At 31.2% G+C, this 13,209-nt stretch overlaps 1 protein-coding gene across 1 annotated transcript; it reads right to left on the bottom strand.

Annotated features, from left to right (window-relative positions):
• Positions 1-2,582: 2,582 nt before the first annotated feature.
• Positions 2,583-8,255, bottom strand: LOC134700343 (golgin subfamily A member 6-like protein 2). Its single transcript, XM_063561702.1, has 5 exons — positions 7,988-8,255; positions 5,645-5,908; positions 4,339-4,593; positions 3,722-3,988; positions 2,583-3,182 (listed from the first exon to the last, which is right to left on the bottom strand). Exons 1-5 carry the CDS (start codon positions 8,070-8,072, stop codon positions 2,938-2,940), a joined length of 1,116 nt encoding a protein of 371 aa, XP_063417772.1. The 5' UTR covers positions 8,073-8,255; the 3' UTR covers positions 2,583-2,937.
• Between the last annotated feature and the right edge of the window lie 4,954 nt (positions 8,256-13,209).

The raw sequence follows: 13,209 nt of genomic DNA, 5'->3' as shown, positions 1-13,209 counted from the left end.
ATTGTTTCTATACTTACGTGATTTCTTTTAACATTTCAAATATAAGCTGAAGAATGTTTATCATTTTGAACATCAATTTCTGTATTTGTTTGTGCTTGTTCGAAAAAATAGATATCATGCATTCTGTGAGTGCCTGTCCCAAGTCAAGAGTCTGTAATTCAGTGGTTTTGTTTGTTGCTATTTTACGCTATGCTTTCGTTTATTATCTTGTACATAGTTAGGCTGTTAGTTTTTCTCGTTTCGATTATTTAACTTTATTATTTCGTCGCTTGTTTAAACTGACTATCCGGTTTAAGCTTAGCTCATTGTTGATAAATATACGGTGATCTGACCTATTGTTGTTTATTTCTGTGTTCTTTGTGCTCCTGTGAAGAGTTTTCACATTGGCAAACAGAACACATCTATCTTTTTTCTTTGGAGTAGGTCCAGTAAGACCCTTTTTTGGCCCCAAAATATAGCAGTTTTACAAAATTGTTAAAATATAAACTTGTAGTTATTAATTGAACAGTAGAATGCTTCTGCTACATAAATATGGGCTTTATTTTGACAATACAATGCACATTTATCCGGTACCAGCACCGTAAAGTCATGCTGAATTACCAAAATCTTCACAATTACAGCATTTCAGTTAAATTTTAGACGGTTTTCGTGTAAAACGAAAGTGGCCATATTCGTGTTCATCCTTAATATTGAAATGTAAGTTGTATTTTATGATAAAACATAACATATATAAAGGTTGAGGATGAACACGGATGCGGCGACTTTCATTTTGACAAAAACCATCTGAAAAGTGACATTTTCCGGCATATTTGGTAGATTTTTCGTATTTGTATCTGAATCGGATGGTTTTTAATGACTTAATCAGTTCAAATCTTTTACACGAACTAATTGATTCAAATAAAATAGATACTTAAGTGTTTAAAAAGTGGTCAAAATATTTCGTCAGATGAACCTGAAATTTGAGGCCAAAATCGGTACTTACCGGACCTACTCCTTTGATTTTATTTACCCGCTTAGTCTGTAATTTGTTAATGTTACCACAGTGATCTGATTTTGTTCAACACCAAGCAAGACAGTGGAATGTGAACATGCGTAATTTGAACTATGATAATGGTTAATTTTATAAATTTTGACTTGGATGGAGAGTTGTCTCATTGGTACTCATACCACATCTTCTTATATCTACGACATATCTCGGGAGATTCATGTATTCATCCACAAAATTCATCCGAAAAAATCCTAGTCATTGAAAGTGATTTTTACTGTGTAAAAAGTATTGGGTTAACGAATCTGCCACTGACACGTATGTTTATTCACTATTAACTTACTTTAACTTCCAATCTTGAACACATTTCAAGATAATGGTCTTTGACCGACTGATACAGAGACAATATTTGGGATGTTGATGTCGCTGTTCATAGACGGGTATTGTCAGCAAATCTTTCTTAAATGACCGTTAATGAATAAAAAATTCCTAAGGTTTCAACTCCTTCAGTATACTTTAGATAGATTTGGATATTGTTTATGACCATTCTGGTCATATAAGTCTTCAACTGTTTCAGTTCATTAAAACGATTAATCCCACTGTAATTGTTTGCACCTGCCCCAAGTCAGGAATCTGATGTTCAGTAGTTGTCGTTTGTTGATGTGGTTCATGATGGTTTCTCGTTTTTTGGGGGGTTTTATAGATTAGATCGTTGGTTTTCCCGTTTGAATGGGTTTTACACAAGCAATTTTTTGCCTTTTATAGCTTGCTGTTCTGTGTGAGCCAAGGCTCCATGTTGAAGAACTTACCTTGACCTATAATGGTTTACTTTTATAAATTGTGACTTGGCACCCATACCACACCTGCCTATATCAACTTATACACCCTTGATTAAAAATATTTGGTTTAGGTGTTCCTGTCGATGGCAGATTCAGGAAGGATCTTTACATTCTTTGTTATTGTAGGCCTATAAGTTAAAATAATATCTTGCCTCTAGGAAGCGTCTTAAGTAAGATCTTTTGGAAAGAAGGACATTCCTTAACATCAATGATGTTGCTGCTATAGTTGATGAGTTTCCCTAAGTTCAGATTTATGAATCGGATTTGTTATGGATTAATCGATGTATGACTACTGAACAGCAGCATACTACATTTGCCTTTATTTACCGAAAGGATTAGACACATTAGTAGAAAATATCTATTGGTATCTTTAACAATAAAAACAGTGAAAAAGAATAAGCAAGTTATGATCAATAAAATATTTGTTAATTTTCTTATAATTTGATTTCATAATGTGTGTAGCAGTTGTTGTATATCATCTAGGATATATGTGGACACATATTATGTTCTATAATATCATGCAATTGTTGTCTCATTCAACTGGTATCATTTTTCAAATGTAAAGTATCTGATATCGAATGTTGTGCGTGTTCAAGGAAGAAAGAACTTACGTAAATTTCGAATGTAGATTAAAAAAAAACGACTATAAAACAAGATCCATAACTATGACCATCAATTTCTAATACAAGATTTCAGCTACAAAAACTATAGCGCATGAATCAAGCAACTGTGATAGAAAAAAAAACACCAGAGAAGACTTGTTTTGTACAATATTTATTAAAAAAAAAGAGTGATAAAACACCTAATGCAAAACGAGTGTCGTTTAAAAATAGTCTATCCATTAATGCTGAAAGAGATCAATAATTCAAATATGTTTCGGAATGTTTATTCAAATAGGTATTCGTGCATTAAATTAAGATTCAAAATCAAACTGGATTTCAGTATTAGCCTATTTTCTCAATTGATATCAGTTGACCACCAAACTACCAAGTCTTCTGTTGTTCGTCAATTTAATATGATTAAAACAAAATATTTGACGCAGAATTGAACAAACTTTTGTCTCAGTCTTAATACATTGTACATGATGAAAAGTGGATTTTTCTTGATCACTCTTCAAAAGTCTTTAGATGAGATGAAAAGCCTCTGTTGTCTTAACTGCTTCCTATTTATTTTTCTGTTAGCTCTTTTGTCTTGGCGTTCTCTCTTCTTTCCCATTAATCTTTCATGCAAATCACATGAATATTCAAATGACCTGTTTTCACATGAATCATCGTCATCTGTCGTTAGTATGTACGATTTTGTAACCATATTAGTTGTAGGATCACATTCACTAAAGGTAACATCAAAACTGCATCCGACTAAAAATAAATATCTTAATTTACTCCGGTATTTATAAAATATAATACAAAAGTATGCAAAGGTGATTCTTTAATACCCGTCTTTAAATGAAATGAAAAATATATATTCGTGTAAGCACAATCAATTAAATGGTATACCTTTTAAGCTAACAAAGCTTAATTAAAAATACTTAAAATAAAATTGAAAAAAATCTTTCTATTAACTTGAACGAATAACTAGACATCACTAAAACATAGTTTTTCCAACCTCGAGGTGATTTTAAAAGATCTAGAAATATTCATTGTAAAAGACTGTGTATTAACCTGTACATGTATCTTGTTTGTTAAATCGCAATGACGTTCATTGTATATATTTTTAAATAAATCTTTTAAAAGTATTACCGTAACAAAACCTATCTTATAATCTGTGAATCCAATTTTGCTTTTGACAATGAGATCTTGATTGTTACTGAATGTTCCTTTTTTTTTTAATTAGACATATGTTATGTTTTGTTTGTTTGTTTCTTTCTTTTATTGAATCTGATGACGTTTTTACTTACGTCTTCGCTGTTCTTTAACTATCTTTTTATTTTCTTTCCAAACATTTTTCTGTTCTCTAATAAACATTTTATTCTCCTTCTTTTCATTTTTGCGCTCCATTTTTCTTGCTTTCCACTGTTGAATACGCTCAAACTTTGTACATGAAATGGTAACATTAATGGTTGGTTCGCATTCTTCTTCTTTTTCGTCCCTTAATGTCATAACTCGGTCTACTGTGTGTGTTGTGTTATCACATTCACTCCAGTTTCCCTTGTTGTATTTGCATTCTGAATAAAATTGGGATAAGAATAAATACAAAGAATTAACATATTTTGCAAAGAAGTTTCAATATCAACGTTTGAGCATAATTCGTGTAGTATATTTGTGTTAAAACAAATCCTTAAAAAGACAGACAAGTCCCTCCCTTAAACTGACATCACCCTTCCAACAACTGTGCGCTCCTCATGAAACATCAAGTGTCTTATTTTTTTGTTTTTCATCTAGTATGCTAGAATATTTCTATGTGCATTTTAACATTAAATATTTGTATAATTAAAAAGATGTTGTAGACCATTTTAGATTGATAATAGCAAAAACAACCACCAATACTGAATTGAATTTAGAAATCAAAACATACTAAGTCTTTGTCCTTTTTCAAGCTTTCTTTTCTCTTTTCTCTCTTGCTTCGTTTGCAACTTTTCGTCTTGTCTTTTTTGCTTACGGTCCGCTTTCTTTGCTTTACATGCCTGTATTCTGTTAAGTTTGTCACAAGTTATGGTGATAGTGTGTGATTCTTTACAACCCTGTTCGCCTTCGCTCAACGTAAAATTTCGATATACTGTATTTGTTGCTTGGTCGCACTCACTCCAATCACTGTGGGCATACCGGCATCCTTTATAAAAAAAACAATTACAACATTATTTTAGATACTACAAATGAATGAATCACTTGTATTGACTACATGCATGGCCCAATTCGTATTCAAACCAAACAAACATTTGACAGTCATTCATTGTTCAAAATAAAACGATCCCCATTGTTTTAAGTCCACACTCTCAATACTGAGTTTTAACCAGCATCCCTGATAAACGCTAATCTAGAGAATCAAAATCCTAAATAATTTGCACCATTTCTTTTGTTGACTTTATACTGAGCAACGAGTAAAAATGGGTTACTTTAGAAGACAAAAGGGCTCGAAATTTTATTTTTACATAAATCTTTTGTTTGAATCATTTTTGCAATATAATTCATATTTATCTGTCTATATCCGATACTAACGCTTAACGAAATGAATTTAAAAGCTATAATTATTAGAAAGCGATTGTTTTATTCATCAAAATTTGCATCACAAACGACCGAGTTCAAATTAATTGTCTCAACTGCTCTCATACCACGTCTTCTTGTACATGGTTTATATTTAGGTGTAATAACACCAAATCATGGTACGTCACATCGAAAGTAGGTCGAAACAAAATATTCCCTTGAGTTTGACAGTTGTAGGTAATTAATCCTACATTTTATTGCAGTAAAAAAATTTGGTGTCATAAACATATGTCTTGTGTATTTCAAAACACCATTATCTTTTATTTGGGATTTTTATAGAATATTTTGAAATCTTTATGTTACATGGTAACTAAATCTTGTACACAGATAAAATAAGGGGAAGAATTTGATTAGTTAAATTCCAATGATGGTGATTTTCTTATATGCAATAAAATGTTGTGTGAAATTTTTTCTATAGTATGGACAGAATAAAACTTTACTCATGCCAAGTATGTTTATATTTGAAACAAAGATAAATTCTGCACATGTTTTTGAAATTTGCAAATTTAACAAAGACTAACAAGAGAGAATCAATGGTGGTATTTCACCTTTAAGTTTATTAATAATAATGCGTTATGTGCAAGATAATATTTTACAATCGTACTTATAAATCGCCTTACGTTTAAGTTGCTCTTTTACAAGTTTTTTATTCTCTTTCATCTCTTGTTTTTGATATTTTCTTTGTTGTTTCTGTTCCTGCCATTCTCTTCTACTTTCCGTCTTTTTTATTTTCCATGATTGTAGTCTTTCAAACCTATCACATGTTATAGTTTGGTTTTGCGTCTGTTGGCATCCTTCATCGCCGAATTTTAGAGTCAAAACTCGGCTGACGGTATTTGTTGTTGTGTCACAGTCACTCCATGCACTTTTATTATATTTGCATCCTGAAAAGATATTTTATTCATTTGTAATGTTTCAGATAAAATCTTTAAGTAAACAAAAGTCCTATTTTGTTCAATTACTTATATTTGACCAATTATTTGTTCAATGTTTATCCTTTATGATAATGCTATACCTTTTGCATATCAGACAAAAAACGACTATCACAAACATTTTCATTAAACTAATTATATTTTCCTTTCTACTGTGTGCATGTAATGAGTTCTTGTTGGATTTTTTTTTTCGAAACTGACATTATGTATAATCGACTTTTTTTTTTATTTCAGTAAACAGATTTCGAAACTATCAAGACAAAAAAAAATGCAAATCCCTCCAGAAAAGTTGGCATAATTAGTTATCAAAAGTACCAGGATTATAATCTAATATGCAAGACGCTCGTTTTCTCTACGTAAGACTCATAAGTGACGCTCGGATCAAGATACAATGTAGTTAAAAACAAGTTTAACGTTGAAGAGCATTGAGGACCCAAATTCCAAAACATTGGTCCAAATACAGCTAAGGTAATCTATTTCGGGGATGAGAAAATCCTTAGTTGTTCGAAAAAATCGTTTCAAAGGTTTGTAAACAGGACATTGATACAATAAACTCATCATACATACCAGGCCTGAAATTTTATATTAACGCCAGACGCGCGTTTCGTCTACAAAAAACTAATCTGTGCCGCTCGAAACAAACATTGTTAAAATGCCATATAAAGTACGAAGTTGAAGAACATTGGAAACCAAAAATTCTTAAAAGTTTTGCCAAATACAGCTAAGGTTATTTATTCCTGAGGTAGAAAAGCCTAAGTGCAAAGGACCATATAATTGATATTCATGTCAACACCGAAGTGCTGACAACATGACTGGGATACTTTCGGGGACGAAACGTCCACCAGCTGTGGCATCAACCCAGTGGTGAAAATCAAAGGTACCATGATTATAATTTTATACGTCAGACGCGCGTTTCGTCTACATAAGACTCATTACTGCCACTCAGATCAAAATACAATGTAGTTATAAATCCAAACAGGTACAAAGTTGAAGAGCATTGAGGATCCAAAATTCTTAATCATTGTGCCAAATATATCATTTTTTTTATATTTTTTTTGTTAACAACATAAATAAATATATATTTCAAATATTGGCTTGTTACAATATCCTTCAGGAGTCTAAGCTCCTCCTGATGTTCCCTGTTACAGTCCACTAATCACTCTGGGTAGTGATTAGTTATAAAATACTTATTACATTTTGTACATCAAATATATATTGAATAATATCACTTAATCACTTAATATGACTATTCGCATGTTTTCTAATAGTTGCTAAAACATTACTTTTAATTTTCAAACATACCTTTCTTTTGAACTCATTTAGAAAAATTGATACAATATGTAGTAGGCTTTGTAAACTGAAAAACCAGCAATTGTTAAAATTAGTTAAAGTCAAAATATACTTCTTCAGAAGTTTTATTTAAGAATTGAATGCTTCTTTTTGTTACTTCATTGGGGAGGAAAAGCGTTGACCGAAGTACATTTTGTACGAAGCGTGGAGACCTCTTTTTTTTTTTTATTTATCAGAGACTTATATAAAAGTTTATTTGTTAATGCTTCTAATTTCATAGGTAAACCATCCAATATAAATTGGTTTCTTTTGATATTAGCAATACCCGTCTGGTCATACATCGGCTCTTGAGCGTTCATAGTGAAAAAGCCACGGGCGCTCCAAATTTATAAAGTATCATTTAATTGAGCATTTTAAAAATCAAACCAGAATATTATCTTATTGATAGTATTTTATTCTACATATTTTGAAGGTCGTCTGCTTTTGATATGGATCCCTTGATTAACTATCTTGTGCACTATGTGGTCATAGTTTGAATTAAAATGCTTACTAAACTTACATAATTATGAAGATATAGTATAAATAAAGACACTTGTTAAACTGTATGATCTGTTTGTTAAACTAACAGAAATGCTAGTTATAATTGTAAATTGAATACTTGTTAAACTATTTATAATGCCTGTCAAAGAATTTAAAATGCTGACTGAGCTAGTTAAACTGAATGTTAAACTTTACGCTTACCTTGTCGCTGTCGGAGTTTCCATTCCTTTTTAGCAGCGGCTGAAGCTACTAGGACAACAAATAAAAGAACAAACACGTTGTTCATATTGTAGATTATTTAAACCAAAGAAAACTGGAGTGACCTTAGCTTTAGTTTGCAACTATATATATATATACATATAAGTAACCACAAATCTCTTGACACACTTCATGGAGCTACATCATCTGACCAATACTTAATTTCTTAGTCAACTAATCCCTTAACAAAATAATTGGGAAGGATGAGGACAAACGCACCACGTAAGGGGTTATTATAAAGAAAAGATAAATAAATCAAACTCATTAGTATGTTAAATTTCTGATTAGCAATAACCACGTCACTTCAATTGATGTCAGATTTTGTCCACTTCGTGTTCTAATCTTTCCGACAATAATATCAAAAGTTCATAATATGGGCATATATGTAAAAAAGACACTTATGTTACAAATGTGTCACCTGCGTCACCTGCATATTTTTATGATTCACACCAGTTATTTCATTTCTGACATATTTTTCAAGGGTCAATATTTACAAACAAAGTGTAACTGCTGTATGAAGGTGTAAAAAATGTACCAGACTAAGATTACTGATAACGGATGCAATCAGGTGTTGGTTTAACAGGTTGTTTTGTGTTTTTGTATATAACACTTACTTGCCAATCAATTTTAGAAGATTAAAGAAGAAAATTTTGATAAAAAATTAAAATACCTAAAAAAAGGTTCTAATACTGGTGATATATATTTGTTAAATGTGCTTACAGGACTTACTTACAGTATAATACATGATATACGCATGCATTGGTTCAACAACTTCGAAATCATTATTTGAAAAAAAAATCATTTCATGTGACTTTGAATTAAACATGTGTTTTTCACGAAATAATAAGAGAATTAACAACAGATAAACATCATTTGACCTCATATAAATATTCTATCTACTATGGTTTCGTACTTAATTATAATCCTGGTGCCTATACCTTGATAACTATTCATGTTTTCATTATTCTGCGATTGTAAATTAACTTATATTGTTGACATGTTCTTGTAAGCTCTTCTTCCCTATTGTCAATGATGCTGTCGTGTGTTAACGTGGGAGAGAGAAATGTTTGTATAGTTTCCTTTTTCTTCTTCAGGGACTCGTACAGTAATATATTGAAATTTGGAAGCTACGGAAACTTTCTGAATCTACAATTTAAGATTTACATTTATTTATTGACTGTAGAAATTTGAGTGTGAAAAATTCATATAGCACTTTAATAATCAACTCTCTAGATATTACCAATTAAAATATAGATAGTCTTTTCCCTAAAACAATTTATTTTAAAGACTACATGCCATGATACCTGCTAGCTATAGAGAGTTGAAATCTTTTTAACTTTAGATAAAACAATCCCCTAAATTTATCCTTTTCGTCATGACATTATTAACAACATTTGTTTTCACATAAAAATGTCAAACATTCCAACCTAGGTATATAAGAAATTACATAGTGACCTAGCTACATGATATGTTGTTTTCATTTCTACGGCGTTAATAAATAGTTGAAACATTAAAATTTTATGTATTAAAAGCAATCCAAACTATGAACAACGACGTAAAATATGTTCTACAATTAATCTATAAGATCAAAAAAATTCTCTTCAGAGAAGATCCCTCCACTTTAGAGGTTATATAGGTATACCACTAATTCATTTAAATGTATCTTCAATTAAACTTTTTAACTAAATTTTTGAGTGATTTATTTAATCAAATGTTGTGAATCTTTAGTGAATAAAATGTGAAAATGATACATGTAGGAAATGATAAATTGAGAACCTATATATTGAACTCAGATTAATGATGTGATCGGAAATGTATATAGGACATGACAAATAAGTAGTACATGGGCTTATTTTCAAAATTGTGACTGTAAGTGTCCTGGTCTCAAGATTTTTGATCACATATCCAAGCTCATGTGTGTAATTTGTCGATCAATAAGTCAGATTGTTTTTATTTTTCTCTTCTTGCGGTTTTTTTTTTACCGAAAAAAAAATCTGCACAATAAATACCCGTTGCAATTCCGAAAAATTTCCGATGTTAATCATTTGCTCTGACCACGAAGTAAATTAAATGTCCAGTATATATAAATACTTCCATATCTGACGAACGAATCCTATGTCTGCTCTTAATATTATTTTGATAATATAATACTAAACTTCTGCCCAAGCACAAAAGCAAAAAGTGTTTGTTTTTACTCTTTTATGTCATTTGTAGTAGCAATAAACAAAAAAACTATGTCAATTGGACATGCTTTGATACTATGTATGCCCTTGAATTTTTACCAGATAACATTTTTGTTTGCTTTGGGTATTCCGTATATCGTCGTCAGGTTATCGGCATTCCAATGGGGACTAACTGTGCACCACTTATTGCGGACCTGTTTTTGTATTGCTATGAGTTACAATGTATGACAAAAATAAGCACAGACCCATCGAAACAACATCTGATAAACAAATTTAATAATACTTTTAGATATTTGGATGATATTTTGGCTTTCAATAATTACGACTTCAGTATGTATACTAAAGAAATTTATCCTGTTGAACTTACTTTAAATAAAGCTAATACAAACAATGACCACTGCACTTTCCTTGATCTTGATATCTATATCACTAACAGAAAGCTGAATACTAAAATTTATGATAAAAGAGATGATTTTTCATTTCCTATCGTTAATTATCCATTTTTAGATGGTGACGTTCCCTTGTCACCATCTTACGGTGTTTATATATCTCAACTTGTACGATTCGCTCGTGTATGTAACAATGTTTCAGATTTTAACGAGAGAAACTTATGTATTTCTGAAAAATAATAACAACAGGGTTTTCGATATCAATAACTAGTCAAAACATTTACTAAATTTTATCATCGATATAAGGACATCATTTGTAAATATAGCTCAACATGCAGACTTCTTAAACGTTCAGGTATTTCACATCCATTTTTTTTATGGAAATATTCTTTATAAAGCACAAAGGTGTCAGTATTCACCTCAGAAACTAACAAAACCTTTGAATAGACTTATTTTAAAAGAAGGGATATAGTTACGATCATTAAAGATTGCATATGTTGGGGTTAATATTTATTCACTTATAGGGTCTTTGCATCGGAACTAAACCCATTTATTAAAAAAACAGTTGTTGGCATGACACGGGTTATGTTCTTCTCATATATGTTATGATGGTATGATACTAAACCCCTAATGGGAAGGATTGTGCCTGATGTTCATATGATGAAATCATAATCTTTCAGTCAGTTTAATTGAAGTCCGGAGCTGGCATGTCATTTAACTGCTAGTAGTTATTTATGTATTATTGTCATTTTGTTTATTTTCTTTGGTTACATCTTCTGACATCATACTCGGGCTTCTCTAGAACTGAATTTTAATGTGCGTATTGTTATGCGTTTACTTTTCTACATTTGCTAGAGGTATAGGGGGGGGGGGGGGGAATCTCACAAATTAGTTTAACCCGGTCGCATTTTTGCGCCTGTCCCAAGTCAAGAGCCTCTGGCTTTTGTTAGTCTTGTTTTATTTTCATTTCAGTTTCTTGTGTACAATTTGGAAATTAGTATGGCGTTCATTATCACTGAACTAGTATATATTTGTTTAGGGGCCAGCTGAGGACGTCTTCGGGTGCGGGAATTTCTCGCTACATTGAAGACCTGTTGGTGACTTTCTGCTGTTGTTTTTTCTAAGGTCGGGTTGTTGTCTTTTTGACACATTCCCCATTTCCATTCTCAATTTTATTGCACTACTGACTTGTTTGTAAATGCTCCTCTGTCAGTTAATCATCTAAAGGGGCACTAACTGTCATGTTCACCGATTTGACTCAAATCCTCATATTTGATTTTTAACCATGTAAAACATTTAAAACAAAGTTATAAAATGTTTGAAACAATTTACAGGGCATGAGCTCGATGATATGTAGCTTCCTCTCTTGTGTATTATAGTCTAGACGCCATCTTGTTAACTATCTAGATCACCCGAAGATTTCCGATGGTCATATACATTGTTGTAAGCGATGTTAACATAAATATAGATATAAATTGAAAGTGAACGCGTACAATTGTTTTTTTCTAGGTTTGTTTAATTTCATATTATAGATTAAAAATATATGATGATCATCGTTATTACCTGTATAAGAAACATGTGTTGTTTCACTTTCAATGTGTTTCGATACTTATACATCCTTCGCTGTCACATATTTTTAAAAAATAGCGTTCGGACGAATAAAGATTTACAAATGATATTTTCAAATATAGAAAGATACAGTCGATTTTTTAATATTTTTTTTTGTAAAATTGCTGGAGTCGAGTGTATTTGTCTCAAGTGGATAAATATCGTATCACACTCGATGCAGTGGTAGAATCTATAAGTATCATTCTTTTTTTTTATCGAAGATTAACACATTATTTGTATATGAAGGTTAATAAAAAAAATGTAAAGGTTAATGTAAGTTGTTTTTTACAAAGGATAATAAAAGTTGTTTTTTTATGATAAAGATCAACAAAAGTTGGTTTTTTATGATAAAGATCAACAAAAGTTTTTTTTAAAGGTTCATATATTTTTTTGTAATTAAGGTTATACTAAATTTGTTTTGATAAACGACAAAACGTATTAACACATTTTGTCGTCGTCATTTACTCGTAATAAAAACTGACATCTTTGAAGTGCACTTTTTTTTATATTTCCAACGTCATCATTCTAAACATATTTTGAATCAATATGTTATAGGTGATATATGTGTGCGAGGAGTATTCGGATGACTCTTTTTGTCGTTTTTAATATGCCCTTACTTGCGTTATGATGTGTTGCAACCGGATTTGCGTGTTTTGCGTCCTTTTTGAACATGTTTATAGTTGGGAGACCAGCGATAACGTACATGGGGCATTTTATAAATGACTATTATTATCGGCTTTGCTCTGTGTTGAAGGTCGTACGTACGGTGACCTAAAGTTGTTAATTTCTGTGTCATTTGGTCTTTTGTAATGAATTGTCTCATTGGCAAGCATGCATGCACCACATCTTCTTTTTAATATGGATTATGATTATTTGAACAAAAGAAGTGTTATAAATATACTTAATCGGACAAACTTATGGTAAACTTTTGTTTTTGTTGAGGGTTTTTTTGGGGGGAAGGTGGAGGGGGTACCTGTAATTAGGT

The sequence above is a fragment of the Mytilus trossulus genome, unplaced genomic scaffold (genome assembly GCF_036588685.1).
Source record: "Mytilus trossulus isolate FHL-02 unplaced genomic scaffold, PNRI_Mtr1.1.1.hap1 h1tg000138l__unscaffolded, whole genome shotgun sequence".
In the NCBI taxonomy this organism is placed as follows: Eukaryota; Metazoa; Mollusca; class Bivalvia; order Mytilida; family Mytilidae; genus Mytilus; species Mytilus trossulus.
The sequence above is the reverse complement of the archived record's forward strand: the minus strand, read 5'-3'. Positions and strand labels throughout refer to the sequence as shown.

What these genes read in the sequence shown, in the direction of transcription:
- LOC134700343 (XM_063561702.1), bottom strand. Translation starts at nt 8,072, where the DNA reads ATGAACAACGTGTTTGTTCTTTTATTTGTTGTCCTAGTAGCTTCAGCC. An exon ending in TGTAAAAGAGCAACTTAAAC is followed by an intron (nt 4,594 to 5,644) that starts GTAAGGCGATTT and finishes TTTTTTATAAAG; the next exon opens with GATGCCGGTATGCCCACAGT. An exon ending in AGTTAAAGAACAGCGAAGAC is followed by an intron (nt 3,183 to 3,721) that starts GTAAGTAAAAAC and finishes ATTTATTTTTAG; the next exon opens with TCGGATGCAGTTTTGATGTT.